The sequence below is a fragment of the Chlorocebus sabaeus genome, chromosome 26, assembly GCF_047675955.1.
Source record: "Chlorocebus sabaeus isolate Y175 chromosome 26, mChlSab1.0.hap1, whole genome shotgun sequence".
NCBI classification, from domain to species: domain Eukaryota; kingdom Metazoa; phylum Chordata; class Mammalia; order Primates; family Cercopithecidae; genus Chlorocebus; species Chlorocebus sabaeus.
In genome coordinates, this window is record NC_132929.1 from 10,813,611 (window position 1) to 10,838,645 (window position 25,035).

General features: G+C 41.5%; 1 protein-coding gene across 1 annotated transcript in view; it reads right to left on the minus strand.

Moving 5' to 3' along the window:
- AQR (aquarius intron-binding spliceosomal factor) overlaps positions 1-18,241 on the minus strand; it is a 115,599-nt gene extending 97,358 nt beyond the window's left edge. The window contains exons 1-4 of the mRNA XM_008017124.3: positions 17,986-18,241; positions 14,167-14,223; positions 10,422-10,462; positions 3,049-3,084 (exon numbers count right to left, since the gene is read on the minus strand). Coding sequence (XP_008015315.3) covers positions 3,049-3,084; positions 10,422-10,462; positions 14,167-14,223; positions 17,986-18,060 — 209 coding nt within the window. The 5' untranslated portion in view covers positions 18,061-18,241. The remainder of the gene's footprint in view (positions 1-3,048; positions 3,085-10,421; positions 10,463-14,166; positions 14,224-17,985) is intronic.
- Between the last annotated feature and the right edge of the window lie 6,794 nt (positions 18,242-25,035).

Sequence of the window (25,035 nt, forward strand, 5' to 3'; positions counted from 1 at the left end):
AGAATGACAGTCTTACACATTCAAATACAAAGGTATCAAACGTTGCCAACATACATAATTATCACCACCAAACCACTGGATATTCCCTTACTTAAGGTGCTTTTTTTTTTTTTTTGAGATGGAGTTTTGCTCTTGATGCCCAGACTGGAGTACAATAGCATGATCTAGGCTCACTGCAACCTTCACCTCCCGGGTTCAAGTGATTCTCCTGGTTCTGCCTCCTGAGTAGCTGGGATTACAGGCATGCGCCACCATGCCTGGCTAATTTTTTGTATTTTTAGTAGAGACAGGGATTCTCCATGTTGGTCAGGCTGGTCTTGAACTCTCGACCTCAGGTGACCCACCCGCCTCAGTCTCCCAAAGTGCTGGAATTACAGGCATGAGCCACTGCACTTGGCCAGATCATGAGGTCAAGAGATCCAGACCATCTTGGCCAACATGGTGAACCCCCGTCTCTACTAAAAATACAAAAATTAGCTGGACATGGTGGCGTGTGCCTGTAGTCCCAGCTACTCGGGAGGCTGAGGCAGGAGAATCACTTGAACCCAGGAGGCAGAGACTGCAGTAAGCTAAGATCACATCACTGCACTACAGCCTGGCAACAGAGCGAGACTCTGTCTCAAAAAATAAAAAAAAGGAAAACCCAAAAATACCTGATAAATATCAGTTCTAAAACAAAATGAGGCCAGGCGTGGTGGCTGACACCTGTAATCCCAGCACTTTGGGAGGCCAAAGTGGGCGGAATGCTTGAGCCCAGGAGTTTGAGACTAGCCTGGGCAACATAGTGAGACCTTGTTTCTACAAAAAAAAAGAAAAAAAAAAAAACCACTAGCCAGGTGTGACGGTGTACACCTGTGGTCCCAACTATTCAGGAGGCTGACGTAGGAGGATTGCTTGAGCTTAGGGGGTTGAGGTTGCAGTGAGCCATGATTGTGCCACTGTACACCTGGGCAACAGAGTGAGTCCCCACCTCTAAAACTAAAAAAAAAAAAAAAAAAAAATTCTGAAACTCTTACTAAGCCTTCTCATTCTAGCCTCCATGTATCTTATTTTCTTTCCTATTTTTCATTTTTACTTCTCTTTGCTATTTTCTAGTTAATTCCCTCAGATCTATTTTCTAATTCACTAATTCCTTCTTTAGCTGCACTAACATGTTATTTACTTTGCTAATTGATGCCTTCCTCTAATAATTTTCATCCACAAAAACCCTTTTCTCAGTTCACCTTCCTATATCCAGCTACCTTCTCCATGCCATCTTACTTTCCACTTTAGCAAGAAACCGTCAATTACTCTCCACAACAACCTTAGACTGGTTATGTCTGAAAGTTGGCCCAGGGAAAATGATATTGTCACATAAAATTAAATAAAAGTTCCTGAAAGGTAACAACCGACTTTTTCAGCTATTAAAAATTTTTCACTGTCAGTTTTGATGCTGCTGCTACAGGGGAGAAATCAGAGCCTCGTTAGCAAAAGAAACTAAGCCAAAGGACTTTGATGGCCATAGAGAAAAAAGGGTAACTTAGCTTTCCCTATCTTACTGTTTTTCCCTAAAAGAAACAGCACGCCAGGCACGGTGGCTCACGCCTATAATCCCAGCACTTTGGAAAGCCGAGGTGGGCGATCACGAGGTCAAGAAATCGAGATCATCCTGGCCAACATGGTGAAACCCCATCTCTACTAAAAATACAAAAATTAGCCAGGTGTGGTGGTGCACACCTGTAATCCCAGCTACTCGGGAGGCTGAGGCAGGAGAATCGCTTCTACCCAGGAAGTGAAGGTTGCAGTGAGCCGAGATCGCACCACTGCACTCCAGCCTGGCGACAGAGCAAGACTCTGTCTTAAAAAAAGAAAAAAAGTTTCACTGTCATTGATGCTTTCAATCTGTTTTGTTGCTTTCTCCTTCAATTCCTGCAATTCTCTTGGTTTCTGGACTCTAGAGTTCTGGTTAATCCTAATTGCATATTGGTAGCCTCTTGATTTTAATCTGTCTTGTTGAAAGGAGGCACGATATGATGCAAAGAGCATATTTATCTCAGGGCCAGATGGGTCCAGTTTCTAGCCTCAGTTTCCTCCCCTATAAAATAAGGAAGATCTTATTGGTGGTGTTGTGAGGATTAAATAAGATCATTTAATAATAATGCAGTCCTTAGGATACAGGTGGCACTCAACTTACTAGTTAATTCATAATAAATTTCAGTTTCCCTCTATAAAAATGATAAGACCATCTCCTTCATGTCATTTTTTTGTGAGGATCAAATCTGTGGATGCAGGAGTAACAATTATTGACACAGAGGTCCTGACCTCTGATGTAAACCAGATGTCAAGGAAGTGCAGAGAAGTGGAAAACCATGAGCTTTGGCATCAGACATTGGTATCCCAGCTCTGCCAATTACTTAGAGCAAAGCATTTCACCTCTCTGATCTCAGCTTCTGTTTCCAGTAAATGCTGAGGATAGTACCTACTTCACAGGATTGTTGTGAGTACTCTGTATGTAAAGTAAAATGCTTAACACTGGTGAGCACAAAACAGGTGTTCTGTTTGAGAAATGGTAAATGTAGCTATCATCAACAATCCTGGCTTTTACTTTCAGCATACTGGCTAGATCTGGTTGTAACATAATCTAATCTACTTTTGCAATCTAAAAATCATACATTATCTTTTGTCTGAAATAGTTATATTACCAGTAGCTAGACTGGAACAACGCTACCTTGATGATAACATTTTAGCTTGGCAGGGAAAAAAAGCAGCTATAGAACACACTCTATTTCCACTGATCACTAGAGAAACCAAGTTTGAGTTCAGAAATTATTCACCACATGCTACCTTAACAAGTAAGAAAAAAATCAAAATACAAGTTATTCTGACAATGGGCCATCATCTTTGAAAACAAAGGCTATTACACACATATTCCAAAATAAGCCAATCACAGAAATATATATCTTCACAGATTTAGATTTTCTTAGTCACTCACAGAAATACACAGAAAATTTAGCTAAAACTGAAATCACATTGTTATCTTTTTCATCAACGGAATGCCTTATGACTTACCTAAATTCCAAGAGCATTATCTTTCTAATAGCAAACCTGAAAACATAAAAATAAAATGTTTAAAATAGAAAATACAAACATTTCAGAATTATTAACCCAAATGCATTTAGGGATGTTGTGTTTTCATATCAACTCACCTATCAAAATTCATAATATCAGATCACAATTTCCTACGTCAGTTCAACTTCTTAAGCACTGACCAACATGTTTTCATTTAATACTCAAAAGGAAACATTTTGCTAAAGAGTCATGCCTTCCTAAAAGCACACAGGACACATATCTTTACTGCAAATGTGAAAATCAGATGTTTCACTTGCTTCTTAGTGTTGACAGTGAGCTTAAAATACTAAAATATTGTGGAAAAAATATCAGATATTTGTCTTTAATATACTGTCTTTTTTAAATAGAATTACTTTGTTGTATATGAATAAACAATGATATAGTCATGTTTGTCCAAAATATACCTATGTTGTCCCGAAGCAGATACAAACGGCCGCTAATTTAGTTTTATCATTTCATAATATTGGAAATAGATCAGAACACTGTCACTAAATAATAGTTTCCAGCTTTGAAAATTAAGTGTCCATGTACTATAAATTTATAATGCCCCAGGAAACCATTATCCTGTCAAAATCCTATTCCACTGATTTCTGATCTCTTACATAGTTTCACTGAGCATACAATGTCACAAAACTTTAGTGAGAATGAAATGAAGGTTTTTACTATGCAAAAGCACTAAGACAGAACACTACCTAAGTACTGGCTTCTACAGCCAGCCAAGATGCTAAGTGGATAGGCCATCTTGAGTGACACACTCTAGATCTCCAACTGTAGACATTTCACTTGAATTAACTGTATGTTAGACAACAGAATTCACTCACTGCCCACTATACACAAAACTCTACATTTAATTTCTTCAGTCACAAACAGGACCTCATGATAAAAAACAGAAAATCCTGGCTCATGAGATAGAATACCAGTGTTCTAGTAATGACTCAGTGTTACTTTGACAATGTCTTTTAAACATTCTTTTTCTATTTTTTTCTTTTTTATTGAGACAGAGTCTTGCTCTATCACCCACCCTGGAGTGCAGTGGTGCGATCTCGGTACACTGCAACCTCCGCCTCCCAGGCTCAAGCAGTTCTTGTGCCTCAGACTCCCGAGTAGCTGGGATTACAGTCACGTGCCACTACACCTGGCAAATGTTTTGTATTTGTAGTAGAGATAGGGGGTTCCCCATGTTGTCCAGGCTGGTCTCGAACTCCTGAGCTCAGGTGATCCACCCACCTCAGTCTCCAAAAATGCTAGGATTACAGGCGTGAGCTACCACACCTGACCTCTTTTAAACATTCTGCAATTCAGTTTCCTCATGTATAAAAATGGTAGAGCAGCCAACTTTCCTTTATAACTACAGAAGTGAAAAATAAGTCTTTTTTTTTTTTGGAGGCAGAGCTTGCTCTATTGCCCAGGCTAGAGTACAGTGGCACAAACACAGCTCACTGTAGTCTCAATCTCCCAGGCTCAAGCGATCCTCCCACCTCAGCCTCTCAAACAGCTGGGACTACAGGCACGTGCTACCACGTCCAGCTAATTTTTTTGATTTTTAGTAGAAATGAGGTCTCACTATGTTGCCCAGACTGGTTTCAAACTCCTGAGCTCAAGTAATCCTCCCACCTCGGCCTCCCGAAGTGCTGGGATTACAGGCACAAGCCACCATGCCTGGCCTTGAAAAATAAGTCTTGATGTGTCAAAATAAAGCAAAAGCAGTCTGAAAAACATTCAATTCCTCTTCTAGCAATCTCAGTGGTATTCATTAAATTTGGAGTTTTATACTTTTGCCAGTGAACTCTCTGAGACAGATAAAGTGAACAGCTTAACTGAAAGCGTACTTACATAGAAACAGGTCCAGGAACTAGACACGACATCTGAAGAATTTTAAAGGTAAGTATGGAAGGCTGGGCACGGTGGCTAATGCCTGCAATCCTAACACTTTGAGGCCAAGGAGGGTGGATTACCTGAGCTCAGGGGTTCCAGACCAGCATGGGCAACACGGTGGAACACCATCTCTACTAAAATACAAAAAATTAGCCAGGTGTGGCAGCATGTGCCTATAGTTCTAGCTACACAGGAGGCTGAGGCAGGAGAATTGCTTGAACCCAGCAGGCGGAGGTTGCAGTGGGCTGAGATCATGCCACTGCACTGCAGCCTGGGTGACAGAGTGAGACTCTATCTCAAAAACATAAATAAATAAATAAAAATAAGTATGAAAAGTTACAAACAATAACCACAAATATAAATAATTTGAAGGATTTCTGGACGGTTTTTTTTTAAGTTACCAGTATTTACTGAGAGCATGCATTATGCCTGACACTGTGCCAAGGACTTAACGTGCATTTCATTAAATCCTTCCAAAGCTGAATAATTTATGTATGACAAACTGGGTCTATTACTGTATCATTAAAAATGATAAGAAAAAAGAGAAGGGGCCACACAAATGAGAGTTCTTTTCTACTACATTCCCACCTACCCCAACAACTTCCTCTTCTGGGACATGACTGTGTGAAACATGAGGTCTGCAGCTGTGGCATCCCCACCACAATCATACGGAAAAAATCAATAAAACCTTTTGACAAGACTGACACAGGCCTTGACATTATTAACTTCTGAGCTAGCTACTTCTAGATCTATTAAGTAGATGATTAAAACAGTAAATAATAACAGTGAACAAAAGAAGCCAGCCACACGAGGCACAGTGGCTCATGTCTGTAATCCCAGCACTTTGGGAGGCCGAGCATGCAGATTACCTGAGGTCAGGAGTTCGAGACTAGCCTGACCAATATGGCGAAACCCCATCTCTACTAAAAATACAAAAAATGAGCCGGGTGTGGTGGCAGGCACCTGTAATCCCAACTACTCAGGAGGCTGAGGCAGGAGAATTGTTTGAGGCCGGGAGGCGGAGGTTGCAGTGAGCAGAGATCACGCCACTGTGCTCCAGCCTGGGCGGCAAGAGCGAAACTCCATCTCAAAAAAAAAAAAGAAGCTAGCCACAAAAGAATACATAGTGTGTGATTCTATTTATTTATTTAAAGTTGAAAAAGAACCAAAATTATAGTGTTCTTGTTTGCATACTTACATATTATAATGATAAAGAAAAGGAACAAGCAGAGAGCTTCTGCAACACGACAATGTTCGTGGAGTTTTTCAGCCTAGGTGGTGGTTATGAATTATTACTGTAATTCGTAAGCCTACACATTTGTTTTACACTCTTTTCTGTGTTACATTTCATAATAAAAGAGTCCATACATTTCAAATAAAAATAAACACTTTGGCAAAAGTAGATTACTCTGTAAATCACCCTTTTTGAAAGCATAAAAACCACTTAGTTGATTCATAACAGGATTACGCATCATACCAAGGTGTACTAGTTAAGAGGTTTCTAGAAGGCAAAGGACTCTTATTTAAGAACAGAGTATTCAAGGCCAGGCATGGTGGCTCACACCTATAATCCCAGCACTTTGGGAGGCTGAGGTGGGCGGATCACCTGAGGTCAGGAGTTTGAGACTAGCCTGGCCAACATGGTGAAACCAGGTCTCTACTAAAATACAAAAAATTAGCAGGGCACGGTGGCACATGCCTGTAATCCCAGCTACTCAGGAGTCTGAGCCAGGAGAATTGCTTGAAGCCAGGAGGCAGAGATTGCAGTGAGTCGAGATTGCGTCACTGTACTCCAGCCTGGGCAACAAGGGTGAAACTCCATCTCAATAAAATAAAAGAACAGAGCGGAAAAAAAAAAAAAAGAACCAGGGAACCAGGATTCAATACCTGGTGTGCCTCTACTGGGAAGCATCTTGGGCAAGTTATTTAACCTATCTACTTCAGTTTCCTCATCCATAAAATGAGGATAATAATATTGTTATAGGGTTGTTGTGGGAATAAACGAGCCAGATGCTTACAGCAGAATGCAAGGTGCTTAGAGTAGAATTTGGCACATAGTAAGCACTTAACTATTATTTTAAAAATATTTTAAAAACCAAACTTGGATTAAGAATTCATTAAGATAAGCCTGCCAAATCTGATAATGGCAAGAACAGCAAAAATGAATCAATTGTGTAATGTACCATACAGTAACATGGCTGTTACATCAAGCCATTCCCCCAATACTGAAAATGCCATGAGCACACAGCGCAGCAAAATAATTTCCTCAGGACCTAGCCTAAACAATTGGTCACTTAAATTTTTTTTTTTTTTTTTGAGACAGTCTCGCTCTGTCACCCAGGCTGCAGTGCAATGGCACAATTTCCGCTCACCGCAACCTCCGCCTCCCGGGTTCAAGAAATTCTTCTGCCTCAGCCTCCCGAGTGGCTAGGATTACAGGTGCATGCCACCACACCCAGCTGATTTTTATATTTTTAGTAGAGACAGGGTTTTACCATGTTAAATTTTTAAATACATACTACAGTTTATGTATTACAGAAGTACACTTAGAAATAAAAAACGTGGGCCGGGTACCGGAGCTCACGCCTGGGAGGTTGAGGCAGGCGGATCACCTGAGGTCGGGAGTTCAAGACCGGCCTGACGAACGTGGAGAAACCCCATCTCTAATAAAAATATAAAATTAGCCGGGTGTGGTGGAGCATGCCTGTAATCCCTGCTACTCGAGAGGCTGAAGCAGGAGAATCACTTGAACCTAGGAGGCGGAGGTTGCAGTGAGCCGAGATTGCGCCATTGCAAACCAGCCTAGGCAACAAGATCGAAACTCCGTCTCAAAAAAACATTAAAAAAATAATAATAATAAACATGTACAAGATAAGAAAATGACTGTTAAAAGTGCCACAATAAATCTTAGCCATGCCAAAGATAGCTACTTCTTTCAGAACTAAGAATAACATAGGGGCTGGGTGTGGTGGCTAATTCCTATAATCCCAGCACTTTGGGAGGTCAAGGCGAGCAGACTGCTTGAGCTCAGGAGTGAGACCAGCCTGGGCAACATGGCGAAACCCTGTTTCTACCAAAAATACAAAAAGAATTAGCTGGGCATGGTGGTTTGCACCTGTGGTCCCAGCTACTCAGGAGGCTAAGGTTGGGGGATCGCTTGAGCCCAGGAGGCAGAGGTTGCAATGAGCTGAGATCACACCATTGCACTCAAATCTGGGTGAAAGAGAGCAACCCTGTCACACATACACACACAAAAAGTAGCCAAATGTATACGGCTTAAAAATCATTAGCAGCTTTTAGTTGTTATAAAAAATCACCTCTGAAGAAGAAATATTAATAGCGAGGGTTTAAATGAAAAAATAAACAATCACTTTCCACTGGAGTGAAAACCTATTCTGAAGATTCAAAATAATTTTCAAATTATATAACCTTAATATAGAAGAAAAAAATGATACTAGAATAAATCCACCCACTCGTCTTTAAGTTTTCTCAAGAAATTTCATTCATACTCACCTTCAGACCAACAGGCCATATGTTACAAATCTGCTCAAGTCCTACCTTCAGCAAGAATTTGACTAATTATTCTGAAATACCAGCCCTTGTCATTATCCTCTAACCACACTTTAATTCATAGCACTTACTATCTCCTGACATTACATTATATATAGATATATAGATATATATGTCTGTCTGTGTGACCCACTAGAATGTAAACTCCAGGAGAGCAGGGACTCTATCTCCCCTCTTTTCTGTTGTATTGTTAGCATTGAAATGGTGGCTAATACAAAGTAGGCTCAACTCAGTCTCTTTTTGTTGTTTGTCTTGGGACAGGGTCTCACTCTGTCACCCAGGCTGGAGTGCAGTGGTACGACTGTGGCTCACCGCACCCTTAACCTCCTGGGCTCAGGTGATCCTCCCACTTCATCCTCTTGAGTAACTGAGCTACAGCCATACGCCACCATGTCCAGTTAATTTTTTGTATTTTTTCTAGACACAGGGTTTTGCCATGTTGCTCAAACTGGTCCTGAACTACTTACTGGGCTCGAGCAATCCACCCACCTCGACCTCCCAAGGTGCTGGGATTACACGCATGAGCCACCATGCCCAGCCAACCCAATCTCTTTTGAGCTATACACCTGGATACCCAACTGCTTATTCCATATCTCCATCTTCATGGCTCTTACGTAGCTAGAATTCCAGATATTCAAAAGTGAAATAATGATCTACACCCAATCCTATCCCCAACAACGTGGCAAAAGTCAGTAATAGCATCACTAATCACTCAGCAACTTAAGCAAAAAATTTTAGGATCTTCTTAGATTTCTCCTTTTCCCACATCTGCCACATCCAAACATCAAGTCTTTCCACTTCCATCTTTCTCAAATGGACAATTCCTCTCCCAACTTTCCACGCAAGTCAAATCTATGACATCTTGAAGCTGACTACTACAATGCTCACCTAACTAATTCCCTGACTCTTGCTCCCTCCAAATCCAAATTCTTGCTGGGTGCAGTGGCTAATGCCTGTAATCCCAGCACAGCACTTTGGGAGGCTGAGGCGGGTGGATCACTTGGGGCCAGGAGTTTGACACCAGCCTGGCCAACATGGTGAAACTCTGTCTCAAAAAAAGTTAAAAAAAAAAAATAAATATATATATATATATATCTTTTTCAAATACCACTGTACTTACAACTCTTCTTAATTCCTACTGTTTTCCAAATAAAGGACAAAATCCTGAAGATGGTCTTTGACCCATTTAGTCAAATATCCTTTTAAAATACTCACTGGGCATACATGTCTGCAGGTGCATATATAAAAAGATGCCTAAGACACATTGTTAAATTTTTTAAAAGAAGCATAATGAAAAAATGGCATGTAGAGTACAAACCCTTTTGTGTTTGAAAAAACATGAAGGGGTGGGGAATAGAACAGATGTATATGAATCATATACATGAACCAGGGATTGGGGGGCAGAAAAGATGATTTATTGAAACTCACCCCTTACAGCATATTGCTCAAAAATAATTTTTATCACTTGTTTTTATTATTCTACATTTTATACATTACATATATATGCTACATTATTGTACATTTAATGTTGTCTTACTTTCATAACTTTTTAAGAATATTTTTAAAAAGTGAATCAGAAATAAGAAAATTAATACTAGTTGAACTGAAATAAAATCTTCATGTTTACTTTTTCTCAAATTCCATCTAAATCCAAATAAACGCTATGGGATTTGATACCTCTAATCTGAGCCAAAAGTTAGAAGGCAAAAAATAATTTATGACTCTTCAGCACCTAAAGTTTTTCTAGTCAATTTGATGACCAATTTGAAACAGAAAAAAAGGTTCGAGTTATGACCACATAGAAATTCAGCCAAGATCCAACTTGGTCCACCCCAATCACATTGTATAAAATTTAAACTCATTCCTACCTTGATTTGACAATCTCTTTTTCATATATATCTTCAATAACCTGTTATCAAAAATATAAAAATGTAGTATCTCAACAACTTTTTTCAACTCTAAATTGATAGTTTTTAATGAGTGAGATTATATAAAATAAGTTGGTTTAGGAAAGCCATCAAATATTACTGCTATTGAAATAACAAGAGATTTTAAAAATAATCCCATTATATTTCTCAAGATGTGAAATTAACAGAAAGCAAAGTAGAAAAAATAAATAATAAAACAGAGCCCTAGATTCATTAAAATGATGTGCTTATAAACATTTTTAGGGAAAATAAAAATTCACAAGATCAGGATATTTTTAAAGTATATAAATGTTATCAAACTCCATTTAAGAGTCATAACTGTGTGCCTTCAAAACCCACAGAGAAAATAAGTTAAAAGTGTGAAGACATAACAGACACAAATTCTAACTGTTACATCTCATTATCCAAAGGAATATGATAAAGGTTCAGAATTTCCATTCATTTGAGTGAAGATGGGCAGAATGGTGTACTACCTAAGAATTCAAACTCTGGCCAGGCACGGTGGCTCATGTCTGTAATCCCAGCACTTAGGAGGCCAAAGAGGGAGGATCAGGTCAAGAGATCAAGACCATCCTGGCCAACATGGTGAAACCCTGTCTCTACTAAAAATGCAAATATTAGCTGGGCGTGGTGGCGCACGCCTGCAGTCACAACTACTTGGGAGGCTGAGGCAGAAGAATCAACTTGAACCCGGAAGGCAGAGGTTGCAGTGAACCAAGATCGCACCACTGCTCTCCAACCAGCCTGGTGACAGGGCGAAACTCCGTCTCAAAATAAAATAAAAAATAAAAAAAAAAAGAATTCAGACTCTGGAATTGCACATCTCAAAAAAAAAAAAAAAAAAAAAAAAGAACTCAGATTCTGGAATTGGAAGCCTGGTTCAATGCATCTGCCTTCACTACTGACGGCTAGAACTCTTGGGCAAGTGTCTGACCTCTCTAAGGCTCAGTTTCCTTACCCACAAAACAGATCTACTAATACAAACTATCACACAGGGTTATTGCAAATAAAATAAGACAGGGTATATAAACAATTAGTACAAATACTGGCACACAGTGAGCCTTCAGTAACAGTTATCAATAGCAGCAGTAGCAGTGCTAGCATAAATAACAGTAAAAAAAATACTACCGTAAAATTATGAAGTGCTTTAACATGGTATAATATAATGTTATTTTTTTTCTTTTTTTTTTTTTGAGACGGAGTCTCGCTCTGTCGCCCAGGCTGGAGTGCAGTGGCCGGATCTCAGCTCACTGCAAGCTCCGCCTCCCGGGTTCATGCCATTCTCCGGCCTCAGCCTCCCGAGTAGCTGGGACTACAGGCGCCCGCCACCTCGCCTGGCTAGTTTTTTTGTAGTTTTAGTAGAGACGGGGTTTCACCGTGTTAGCCAAGATGGTCTCGATCTCCTGACCTCGTGATCCGCCCGTCTCGGCCTCCCAAAGTGCTGGGATTACAGGCTTGAGCCACCGCGCCCGGCAATATAATATTATTGTATGGTAACTATGATGTCTTTTTTTTTTTTTTTTTGAGATGGGGTCTCACTCTGCCACGCAGGTTGGAGTGTAGCAGTGCAATTACAGCTCATTGCAACCTCTGTCTTCCAGGCTCAAGTATCCTCCCACCTCAGCCTCCTAAGAAGTGGGACCACAGGCATACACCGCCATAACCAGCTAATTTTTTGTATTTTTGGTAGAAATAGGGTTTCACCATGTTGCCCAGGTTGGTCTTGAACTCCTGAGCTCAAGTGATCTGCCGCCTCAGCCTCCCAAAGCGCTGGGATTACAGGCATGAGCCATGGTGCCTAGACTACAACATCTTTTAACTGCTCCAAGTATATTTGTGAAATAAGTATTTGTAAGTGCTAAAGGGAAGGAGGTGATGAGGAAAACAAGTCTTGTTTAATCTAGATGAAATTCTGTTATTGTTTTCATCAAATTTCAAATTAAATAATAAAATAAAGATTACTGGTTGGCCAGGCGTGGTGGCTCAAGCCTGTAATCCCACCACTTTGGGAGGCAAAGGCGGGCGGATCACCTGAGGTCAGGAGTTTGAGACCAGCCTGGCCAACATGGCGAAAACCTATCTCTACTAAAAATACAAAAATTAGCAAGGCGCGGTGGCGTGCATCTGTAATCCCAGCCACTCAGAAGGCTGAGGCAGAAGAATCGCTTGAACCCAGGAGCCAGAGGCTGCAGTGAGCTAGGATCGTGCCACTGCACTCCAGACTGGCTGAAAAGAGCAAGACTCCGTCTCAAAAAAAAAAAAAAAAAGATTACTGGCAAAACATATATTCATAAGAATTTAAGTTCAAATAAAGAAATTTTGGGTAAAAATTTCAGTTTTACCAACAGTGCCTAAAGCATCACCATTAAATTTATAATGGCAGAGCTTAAGAGTCTTCATTACTTGTTGAATGGTATACAATATGTCAACATCTGTTTCATTTAAAGACCTCACTCTCTTTAAGAGACAGGGTCTCATTCTGTTTTCCAGGCTGGAGTGCAGTGGCCTGATTACGGTTCACTGCAGCCTCAAACTCCTGGGCTCAGTGAGTCATCCTTCCACTTCAGCTTCCAGCAACTGAGACTAAATGTATGAGTCACCTCACCAAGTCAATTTTTTTTTTTTTGAGACGGAGTCTTGCTTTGTCGCCCAGGCTGGAGTGCAGTGGCCAGATCTCAGCTCACTGCAAGCTCCGCCTCCCGGGTTTACGCCATTCTCCTGCCTCAGCCTCCCGAGTAGCTGGGACTACAGGCGCCCGCCACCTCGCCCGGCTAGTTTTTTGTATTTTTTGGTAGAGACGGGGTTTCACCGAGTTAGCTAGGATGGTCTCGATCTCCTGACCTCGTGATCCGCCCGTCTCGGCCTCCCAAAGTGCTGGGATTACAGGCTTGAGCCACCGCGCCCGGCTAATTTTTAAAATTTTTTTGTAGAGGCAAGATCTCACTACTGTCCAGTCTAGTCTCAAACTCCTGGCTTCAGGTGATCTTCCCTCGTTAGCCTGCCAAAGCACTAGGATTACAGGCATAAGCCACCACACCTGGTCTTAGACCTCTCTTTAAGAACCTATTTGAATGAGAATTAACCCTATATTTGGGAATTTGTCGTATTATTTGTTCTAAATTGCTTCAGCTGGACTTATTCAATTGCATAAGTTCAATTCCCTTATTGAATATTACTGGACTTTAGTTATTACACTATACAACTCCTGCTTCTTCCATCTTTATTATAGACCTTTACCTCATTCACCACTCTAAAAACAAGATAACACAACAGATTTAATCCTAAATGAACTATCAAAAACTTGTACCAAAATTTCTGTATGTTTACAAAGATATTACATGATCATTTATAATAATGATAAATTAAAAACAATCTAAGAATCTATAAACAGAAAAACAGTTAAGTAAATTATACACATACACTTTTTTTTTTAAGGTTTAAAGAAAATACAACAAAATGGTAAGAGAGGTTATCTCTGGGTAGTGATTATTTTCTTATGTGTAGTTTCTATGTCTTCCAAATTTCCTAATATAAATAATTGCTAAGTTTGATAAGCAAAAAATTGCATTTTTTGTAGATTCTTAGGTTGTTTTTAATTTTTAAAAAATTATGGAAAGCTTTTGTTGAAATAACCCTTTAAAAGGGGTGTAACTTAAGAATTATGTTGCAAACCCAAAATACTTACCTTTATATCAAAAGGTGATTTCTTCTTGATGTGGGGAGCCCAGTATTTACATGCTAACTGCAAAAGTAAATAGTATAAACAGTAAGTCACAAACTCATGCCATTGTAGAGCTGGAAGACAGATCATTTAGTGATAAGCTGTTTCTTAACAAGGCCCTACTGGGCACTGGGGGACAGAGTAAATCTGAAGGGACTATACAGGCATGCAGGCCAGCTGGCATCCTTGACCCCAAACCACTGAATGCCAGCAGTGCTTTGCACTACAACATGCCATTGTGATTTAAACAAACAAAAAAAATCCTCTCCAACCACCCCTAGGGAAACAATACAGCTCAGTTAATAACCACAGAGCCAAACATCTTCAGCCTACCAATAAGGAAACCCTGGTCTAGAAAAAATAAGTGACCTGCCCAAGATTACAGTTCGTTAATAGTTGAGCAAATATTACAAATGATATTCAAAATCTTCATGAATACTTTCTAAAATAATGAGCCTTTCACACCCATAACAAAATCTTAAAAAAAAAAATTGTAGTCTATCAGCTGGTTATTACAGAGAATATAAGGGTTGGCATATTAGCCGTGCGCAATGGCTCACGCCTGTAATCCCAACACTTTGGGAGGTTGAGGCAGGTGGATCACGAGGTCTGGAGTTCAAGACCAGCCTGTCCAACATAGTGAAACCCTGTCTCTACTAAAAATTCAAAAATTAGCTGGGCCTGGTGGCACACACCTGTAATCCCAGCTACTCAGGAGGCTGAGGCAGAAGAATCACTTGAAAGCAAGAGGTGGAGGTTGCAGTGAGCCAAGATTGCACCATTGCACTCCAGCCTGGGCAGGCGAGAGAGCGAGATTCTGTCTCAAAAAAAAAAAACTTAAATTTAAAAAAAAAAAAGAGTTGGCAGGCCGGGCGCAGTGGCTCAAGCCTGTAATCCCAGCACTTTGGGAAGCCGAGACGGGCGGATCACGAGGTCAGGAGATCGAGACCATCCTGGCTAACGCGGTGAAACCCCGTCTCTACTAAAAAATACAAAAAACTAGCCGGGCGAGGCGGCGGCACCTGTAGTCCCAGCTACTCGGGAGGCTGAGGCAGGAGAATGGCGTAAACCCGGGAGGCGGAGCTTGCAGTGAGCTGAGATCGCACCACTGCACTCCAGCCTGGGTGATAGAGCGAGACTCCGTCTCAAAAAAAAAAAAAAAAAAAAAAAAAGAGTTGGCGTATTTCAGCAGATTAGGCTTTACCTGTAAACCGTGAAATCTAAACAAATATATAACTCTCTCTACATATTTAAAGATACAGCACAGTCTTACTCATAGGGTTTTATTTTAAAACCCAATTATAATCTCTTTAAAAATAGAAAACTGGCAAGCACAAAGACTCAATATATTTATAAAAAGGTGACTGCAGTATCTGGCATATCAGAGGCACTCACAAAGTCTGATGGATAAATGGATGGACAAATGAAGCAAAATCTGAAATGTTACTTCTGTGAGGCTGTCCTCAACACTACCTGATGGCGACAATTGCTTTTTCATCTTCATTTTGTATGTAACTCTTTATAATCTTACCTTTCTACATTATAAATATTTGATTGCTCATCCAACTTTCCTTCTCACTTAATTGGAATACTTAAGAGATGGGACCTGTTTTCTTTGCTTTCATAGCTCAGCGATAAGCTGCACAGACAACACACTTAAAGAGCCTCCCAAGCAGTTAGGACACTGGCCCTGAGGAATAGCCTCTAAAAATATTACAGTAACTTCCTACTTAAATGACACCTTCCGGCCAGGTGTGGTGGCTCACGCCTGTAATCTCAGCACTCTGGGAGGCCGAGGAGGGTGGATCACCTGAGGTCAGGAGTTCAAGACCAGCCTTGCCAATATGGTAAAACCCCCATCTCTACTAAAAATACAAAAATTAGCCGGGCGTAGTGGTTGTGTACCTATAATCTCAGCTACTCGGGAGGCTGAGGCAGGAGAACCGCTTGAACCTGGGAGGCGGAGATTGCAGTGAGCCAACACCAAGCCACTGCACTCCAGCCTGGGCAACAGAGCAAGACTCCATCTCAAAAATAAATAAATAACACCTTCCCAAATTACCAATCACTCTCCAACTCAATAGAAAATCTTCACCTCACCCCCAGTTATTCTGGGGAGGATCTTGGTTCATTGCAACCTCCGCCTTCCAGGTTCAAGCAATTCTCCAGCCTCAGTCTCCTGAGAAGCTGGGATTACAGGCATGCGCCACCACGCCTGGATAATTCTGTATTTTTAAGCAGAGACAGGGTTTCTCCATGTTGGTCAGGCTGGTCTCAAACTCTGACCGCAGGTGATCCACCTGCCTCGGCCTCCCAAAGTGCTGGTATTACAGGCATGAGCCACCGTGCCCGGTTGAAGATTTTAAGGACAGTCAGCCTTAGTGTAGTTCCCTGTAGTCCCAGCTACAAGGGAGGCTGAGGTGGAAGGATCACTTGAGCCTGGGCAACATAGTGAGACCCTATCTTGAAAGAAGAAAAGGAAGGAAAGGAAGGGAGAGATTTTAAGAAGGCAAGTGATATGATGAGATCTGCATTTGTATAAAATCACTCGGAAAGCAACATGAAGAATGGGCTAGAGGAGAGCAAGAAGAACAATATAACAGATTAGGATACCTTGGTCCAGGCAAAAAACAATGGCAACCAGGCTTAGGGTGACAGAGATGTAGAACACCAGATAGATTCCAAAGATACTCAGAATGTAGAAATGTAGGGATTAAGGGAGGATTCAAAATTTCTCCCTAGGCTTCTGCCCTGACAAATCTGTTGAGACAAGGAATAAAGAATAAAGAAGCAGGTGGGCATGATAACTTCTACACTGAACTACTTACACTCTTACGCAATTCGCAAATAAAGAGTAAGCATGAGGAATGATGCTGACAACCACAGGACTGTGTTTCCCTATCCAAAGCCAACTGTGGCTCACAATGCAAGATAGTAAACAGATTCTAAATGAACGCTCTCCAACTACAGAATCACTCTCTTCTTAAATGGGTCTATTTGGAGGTGTCTTGTCAGTTTCCCATAGCTGCTCAAGAACTCAGGACACTCTACGGACCAGGAAAAAGCCTACTCCTACTTGAAGAGGCAGTCCAGCATCACTGCTGCGAAGGCTGCTTGACAGTCTCAGATAGATTGGGGTGTTCCCTCCTCTCTGAATCAACTGCTCCTGAGACAAACTCCAATACAGCAAAACTCATAGAGTAGTTTTCTTTGTATGTGTGTTTGTGGGTTTTTTTGTTTGTTTGTTTGTTTTGAGACGGAGTCTCGCTCTGTCGCCCAGGCTGGAGTGCAGTGGCCGGATCTCAGCTCACTGCAAGCTCTGCCTTCCGGGTTCACGCCATTCTCCTGCCTCAGCCTCCCGAGTAGCTGGGACTACAGGCGCCGCCACCTCGCCCGGCTAGGTTTTTTGTATTTTTTAGTAGAAACGTGGTTTCACCGCGTTAGCCAGGATGGTCTCCATCTCCTGACCTCGTGATCCGCCCGTCTCGGCCTCCCAAAGTGCCGGGATTACAGGCTTGAGCCACCGCGCCCGGCCTATGTGTCTTTCTTAGGCCATGAACCCCTCAGGCCAGGGCAACCCATCCACCACGGTATGCCCAGCACCTAGCGTAGCTGCCGGCACGGAGCTGATACTCAGCAAGAAAGACTTGTGTGAATGAAATAACAAACGAATGCCTCCTCCGTGCTCCTAGTCCTGGAAAAAAAAAAAAACACCCACCACCAGGCCTCGGGGCCACGACGTCCTTACCCACTTACACATACACCAGACTCGCCCGAGCTCACCTGGGTCACGAACTCCGCGTTAATCTGGGACACCGTAGGGGCCACGATCTTCTTGGGCTGTGCAGGGGCTGCCATGGCAGCACTCTCCCCTCCACTCCGGTGGAAACGAAAGGACCGCCCTGGGCAGCGGCAAGCCTGGTCCACTTCCCCTAAGTTACGGCCGGGGCGCTTAACTCCGCGCTGAACAAACGTTGCGCGCCGGATATCCTCAGGCTTCAGAGTCCCATAGGGAACCCGTACTACAGCCCAAGCGTTCCCCGGGAAGCGGAATGGCGTGTAGCCGGAAGTTCATGCAGGCGTTGGGGCTGAGCTAGCGAGCCAAAAGCTTTGACCTCCTCTGTACGCGCCCTCTAGCGGGCGGCAGGGAGAAGACACCCCGCTGGCGGGATTAGGAGGGCAAGGCAGGGACCCGGTGGATGGTGTTGGATGGGGTTTCTCGTGGTTAGTGAGGAGTGGCGTGTGCGGTGAATGAGAATTTAGTTTTTTTTTCAACCGCGAAGAAAAAACAAAACAAAACAAACAAACAAACAAAAACAGCCTGGGAATATGGGCTGGTTTTTAACTGCCCTTAACAGTGTTGTAGTTTAGTTTTGTTTTTCTTGAGACGGCGTTTCGCTCTTGTTGCCCGGGCTGGAGTGCAGTGGCGCAATCTCGGCTCACCGCAATCTCCGCCTCCTGGGTTCAAGCGATCCTCCTGCCTCAGCCTCCCGAGTTGCTGGGATTACAGGGATTACAGGCATGCGCCACCACACCCGGCTAATTTTTGTATTTTTAGTAGAGACGGGGTTTCACCATGTTGGTCAGTCTGGTCTCGAACTCCCCGACCTCAGGTGATCCACCTGCCTCGGCCTCCCAAAGTGCTGGGATTACAGGCATGAGCCACTGGGGGCTGCCAGCCCCTAATTTTAGTCATTTTAATAGGTGTGTGATATATAAAATCATTGTGACTTTCATTTGCATTTCCCTAATGACTAATTGAGCATCTCTTCATGTGCTTATTTGCTATTCATATATCTTCTTTGGAGAAGCCTCTATTCATATTTTTTGCCCTTTTTTAAATTGAATAACTTGGTTTCTTATTACTGAGTTTGAATGCACACCCCTACCATTCCCAAATCCATACATAAATTAAACATGTGTCTCTAGTTAAACTCTCCCTGGATGAACACATGCAAGAAACTGATAACACTATTGTTTCCAAGAAGGAGGAACTGGGGGGAGGGGACAACAGGAAGGAGAGAAAAGTTATTTTATATTTTATACCCTTTTGTAACGTTAGAATTTTGTAATATATATGACATGTTCAAAAATAAACAGTGTAGGCCGGGTGCAGTGGCTCACGCCTGTAATCCCAGCACTTTGGGAGGCCGAGACTGGCGGATCACAAGGTCAGGAGATTGAGACCATCCTGGCTAACACAGTGAAACCCTGTCTCTACTAAAAATACAAAAAATTAGCTAGGCATGGTGGCACGTGCCTGTAGTCCCATCTGCTCCGGAGTCTGAGGCAGGAGAATCAGTTGAACTGGGGAGGCGGAGGTTGCGGTGAGCCGAGATCCGGCCACTGCACTCCAGCCTGGGCAACAGAGCAAGACTCTGTCTCAAAAAATAAAAAATAAAAATAAAAACCGTAAAAAAATAAACAGCGTGGGCCACGTGCAGTGGCTCATGCCTGTAATCCCAGCATTTTGGGAGGCTGAGGTAGGTGGATCATCTGAGGTCAGGAGTTCGAGACCTGCCTGGCCAACATGGTGAAACTCCATCTCTACTAAAAATACAAAAACTTGCTGGGCATGGTGGTGTACACCTGTAATCCCAGCTACTCAGGAGGCTGAGGCAGGGCATCACTTGAACCCAGAAGGCAGAGGTTGCAGTGAGCAGTGATTTCGCCGTTGCACTCCAGCCTGGGCAACAAGAGTGAAACTCCATCTCAAAACAACAACAACAAAAAATAATAAAAACAAAAATAAGACAGTGTGAAAGTAAAAGCAAAGGCCTGTAGGAGTGGAGATTAAATATGAAGTCCTTTTTACCCCTATATGTTATTGTGTAAAGTTTGTTTAGAGTGCTAGTGATTAAAATTTGCATAATCACAATTTTAAATGTAACAGAGTTTGAATGTATAATATCTATTGACATTTTATTTATAAACACAGTGTCTATAAAACAGGAAAAATAAGATTCTGATAGCTTTTATGATGAATCTTGACATGTAACATTTTGACCAGCAAAAACCACCGGGACTGTATTTCTATACTATGCTGTAGTTACAGCACAGATAAAGCCACAGAAACAGGTCATGCAGAGCTGTCAGAAGTCAGCAATAAGGCTTGACGTGTTGAAAGCCTTGAAACCTAGGGAGAGGAAGCTCTCTTCCACAATAACCATTGTGGAAGACAATGGGAAACCACTGATTGTAAATCTGTTTTTGGAAGATGACTTCTGAGTGGTATGTCAAATGGGTTGGTGCAGGTACTGTGGGGATGGGAATATCAGCTAGGAGACTACTGCAAATCTAAAGCTAAAATAAAAAGGACTAAATGTGGGTTCTGACAGTCAAAATGAAAAGGAAGGAATAAATACAGAAGACACTGGAAAGACAGAAAAAAAGACATTATCTTTAGTAGTTGAAAGAATAATGGAACCATAAAGCACAATAGAGAAGACAGAGGGTAGAGTAGGTTTTAAAAGGAAAAATTATTCCTTTATATAGAGAGACAGTCTGAGGTAGCAGGGAGACAGGTGAAAATAAAGTTTATTTTCCAATTTATATGTTTATTAAATTCATAATGTATCTCATGATTTTATGGCCAAGAAAATATTAGGGGCCGGGTGTGGTGGCTCACACCTGTAAACCCAGCAGATGGCGCACCTGAGGTCAGAAGTTCAAGACCAGCCTGGCCAACGTGGTGAAACCCTGTCTCTACTAAAAATACAAAAATTAGCTGGGCGTGGTGGCGCACACCTGTAATCCCAGCTACTCGGGAGGCCGAGGCACGCGAATTGCTTGAACCTGGGAGACAGAGATTGCAGTGAGCCAATATCGCACCACTGCCCCCTAGACTGGGTGACACAGCGAGACTTAATCTCCAAAAAAAAAAAATTAAACCAATAAGCTACAGATTACATGTAGCTTTCTACTGATCTAACACATAAATGGTTCTAATTTATAATACCTAACAGATTTATGACAAAATGTAGTATCATAATACCTCCCCTCCCCCTTGCTGTCATCTCTATCTATTTTTCTTACCAACTTAGCTAAGTTTCTGACTGATGGTTTTGGACATTCTAAAATTATGTATATTTTATGGTTTTCTCTTTACAACCTTTCTACAATGTGTTTTATAGACAGAAAGCAAAGGAACCAGGGAGTCTACAAAGAAGGGTTTCAAATGACAAGACTGTCACTAGTGTCAAATGCTTCAAAGAAATCTGAAAGAACAGGAATTTCAAAAAGACCATGAGCTTGGCAATTAGGAGACCATTGGTGACCATTATTAATTGGGATATGTTGTAAGAAAATCTACTTCTAAATTGGCTTAACAATAAGTAAAATCTATAGGGGTAATAAAATCTATAGGGGTGAGATAAGTTAGGCTTCAGGCAGTTGAATCAGGTTTCCAGCTCCAGATTCTTTTCTTTGTCCCCCTACCCCATTCCCTCTGTGTTTTGACTTCATCACCAGATGAGTGTCCCTCATGGTACCAAAATGGAGGGAACTTCTTCTGTACACCCACTAGTCCTTCCTGAATCACTAAAGTAAGTACATGGTTTTGCTCTGATAGAATTAACTTAGGTCAGTGCTCATCCCCAAGGCAATTACTCTGGCTTAGACCTGGGTTACCTATTTCTGAACAGTCATCATGGCAAGGGAGATGTGAGTATTCTGACAGCCTTAGACTGATCACGACCCATGGCTGAGCTGCAACTAGGTCGGTCTAACCCTGACTACTTGGCTGATATGCAGTGAAGGGAGAAGGAGATGTGGTTACAACCAACAATGACCACTACAATAGCCACTGAGAGAGCAACTCCCAAAGGATGGTGAAGAAAACATGTATTCAATAATAAAGGGCTAAGAAGTTAGTGAGTGAAAAGGCCATGAAGGAAGTAGACGGAAGATAAATTTGCAATAGTTCTCACCATAAAAGAAAAAAAGTTAATTGTGACAGTATCTAGAATGATAAAACTGAAGTTGTTTGTCCCCACAAACACACCTTTTTAAGCTAGGTGCAGGGAACAACACAGATTGCTTAACCATTCATTTCTCTTTCTAAACACAACTTCAAATTTGACCAGTATCCATATCACTCCCTGGAAACCATGTGCTTAAAAGAAAGGTGAATTCCAGCCCCAGTTCCAGGTTATCCTTGTCAGTGATTGGTTCAGAAATGTGGGCCGGGCATGGTGGCTCACACCTGTAATCCCAGCACTTTAGAAGGTTGAGGCTGGTGGATCACTTGAGGTCAGGAGTTTGAGACCAGCTTGGCCAACATGATGAAACCCCATCTCTACTAAAAATACAAAAATTAGCTGGGTGTGCTGGCACGCAACTGTAATCCCAGCTACTCAGGGAGGCTGAGGCAGGAGAACAGCTTGAACCTGGGAGGCAGAGGTTGCAGTGAGCAGAGATCGCACCACTGCACTCCAGCCTGCAAAATAAAGTGAGATTCCATCTCAAAAACAAAAAACAAAACAACAAACAAACAAAACTGTGTTTTGTGAAGCAATTCTGGCAGATGAGAGAGGAAAGTTTTGCTGTAGGCTTTTGGGAAAGTTGTCCCTTGGTCTTGTGAGAGTTTCTAGCTCTCTCACTCACTATCTGCCATGCCCTACCCCTTGTGAAAGGAGCTTGAGGTATTGATTACAAAGCATCCTAAAACCACAGGAAAATAGCCATGCCATTGTGAAAGGCAGAGCAGACAGAAGGAAGCACAATCAATTCAACAATGTGATTCAACAACTCTTAAGCTTATTTATTCACTAGACTTTCAAGTCATGTAAGCCAATTAAGATCCTTATTGCTAAGCAGTTTGAGTCAGGTATTCTGTCACTTGCAGCCAAAAGCACCATTACTGAATAGGGAACCCATGAAATTGTTTTCAGACAGAGGGGAAATAACAATTGGAGACAGAAAAACTAGATACCAGAAAAAGGAACTATTAAGTTCCCGGAAGTGGGCAAGAAAAAAATCTAGCTTCAGAAAGGTGAAGGAACATTATTAATAGAGACAGACGACGAAAAACAGAGGATGAAGTTTTGAGTGAAGACAAGTTTAGAGACGGCATGTTGGACAGGCTTTGACCACAACACAGTAGAAGGCAAACTCATCCTCTGGAAGGATCTAAGTGAAATTGTGGATTTAAGGAAAACATAAAACGTTGGTAATAATTGCTCCATTCATTAATTTCTTCCTTCGTACATTCAACATATATTTGAGAACCTAATGTTTGCGACAGTATTAAGCCTTCTCCATAAGTGATATAGACTCATTCTGTTGCTTTCCATAAGCATGTACTTCAAGTAGATCTCAGAGTATAGTCTCACAACAGCTAACCTTAGTCACTAAATGCAAATTTCGGGGTCCTAAAAGACCTGAATCAGGAACTCTGAGGATGCAGCCCAGCAATCTATGCTTTTAACAACCCCAATTCACACTAAAGTTTGAAAACCACTAGTTTCTAGTGGAAGATCAACAGAGTTATAAACAAAAATTAAGGGGGAATACAAGGGATGGAGAACTTGGGTAAATCAGAGAGGCTCCCGGAGGTAGTATTTAAGCTCAAACTTCAAAGAACAAATAGATTGCCAATTTAGATGCAAAATATTACATGTTCTATATTTCATGTAATACCATTATACTACTTTTCAGTTACATTTCCTTTTTTCTCTTACTGCTAATAGAATTCCCTTAATAGAATTAGCCCTTAAATTTTAAGCCCTTCTAACTGGCAATAAGGAGAAATCTGAACAAGCTAGGGATTAAATGTTCCCTCCCTGTAGCTCCAAAAAAGCAGACACCATTCTGCATCATAAAACAGTACTTGGCAAATGTTATTTCTAACAAAGATTCTTGTAAAAGATTTCAAAGACTGTTGCTGCATCCTAAAAATATAATTCTAATTGGTTGTCTTATATAACATTTACATTGAAATCTGTGTTCTCTGCAAGTCAGTTTTAAGCACTTTTGTTTTCCCCCATAATCATGAAAAAAAGGAAAAGGAATGAAACTTGACTCAGCTAAATTTCTTCTTTGAACAGATTGTGAGTCTGTTTCTAATTTAAGTTGACATAAGACAGACACGATGGAAAGCAAAAAGAATAACAGTACTAGTATGTATTGGAGAAACTAATTCTATATATATGTTTTTTTGTTTGTTGCTTTTTTTTTTTTTTTTTTTTTTTTTTTTTTTTTTTTTTTTTTTTAGAGATGATCTTGCTCTGTCACCCAGGTTTGGAAGGCTGGAGTGCAGGGACATGATGATAGCTCACTTTAAATAACTTCCAATTCTTGGGCTCAAGCAATCCTCCCGCCTCTGTGTCCTGAGGGCAGCTGAGACCACAGGTGTGTGCCACCACCTCACCTGGCTTTAAAAACATTTTTTTTGAGAGACAGGAGTCTTGCTTTGTTGACTATCTCAAACTCCTGGCTTCAAGCAATCCTCCCACCTCGGCCTCCCAAAGTGCCGTGATTACAGGCTTGAGCCACTGTGCCCAGCCCCTGATTCTGTATTTCCTTAGTACAAATCTGAAGAGAAAGGCCAAAAAGGAGGATAAACAGATAAACAGGTAGATCGTACAACATATAATGGAGTTAACATATTCTTTTGCAGGTGATAGGGAGCTGTCAAAGGGATTTTTTTTTCCACAGAAGGGAACGGCATGGAAATGTAACGTGAACAAGAGGGTAAATGATTAAATATCCATGCAAATCTGGTGTAGAAAGTAGATTGGAGTGGACCCACAAAAGTATCTGACAATCAATCAGTACCTTGGCTCCAATATTATGTAATTCCCCCCCCCGAAAAAAAAACCAAAACCACCAAAC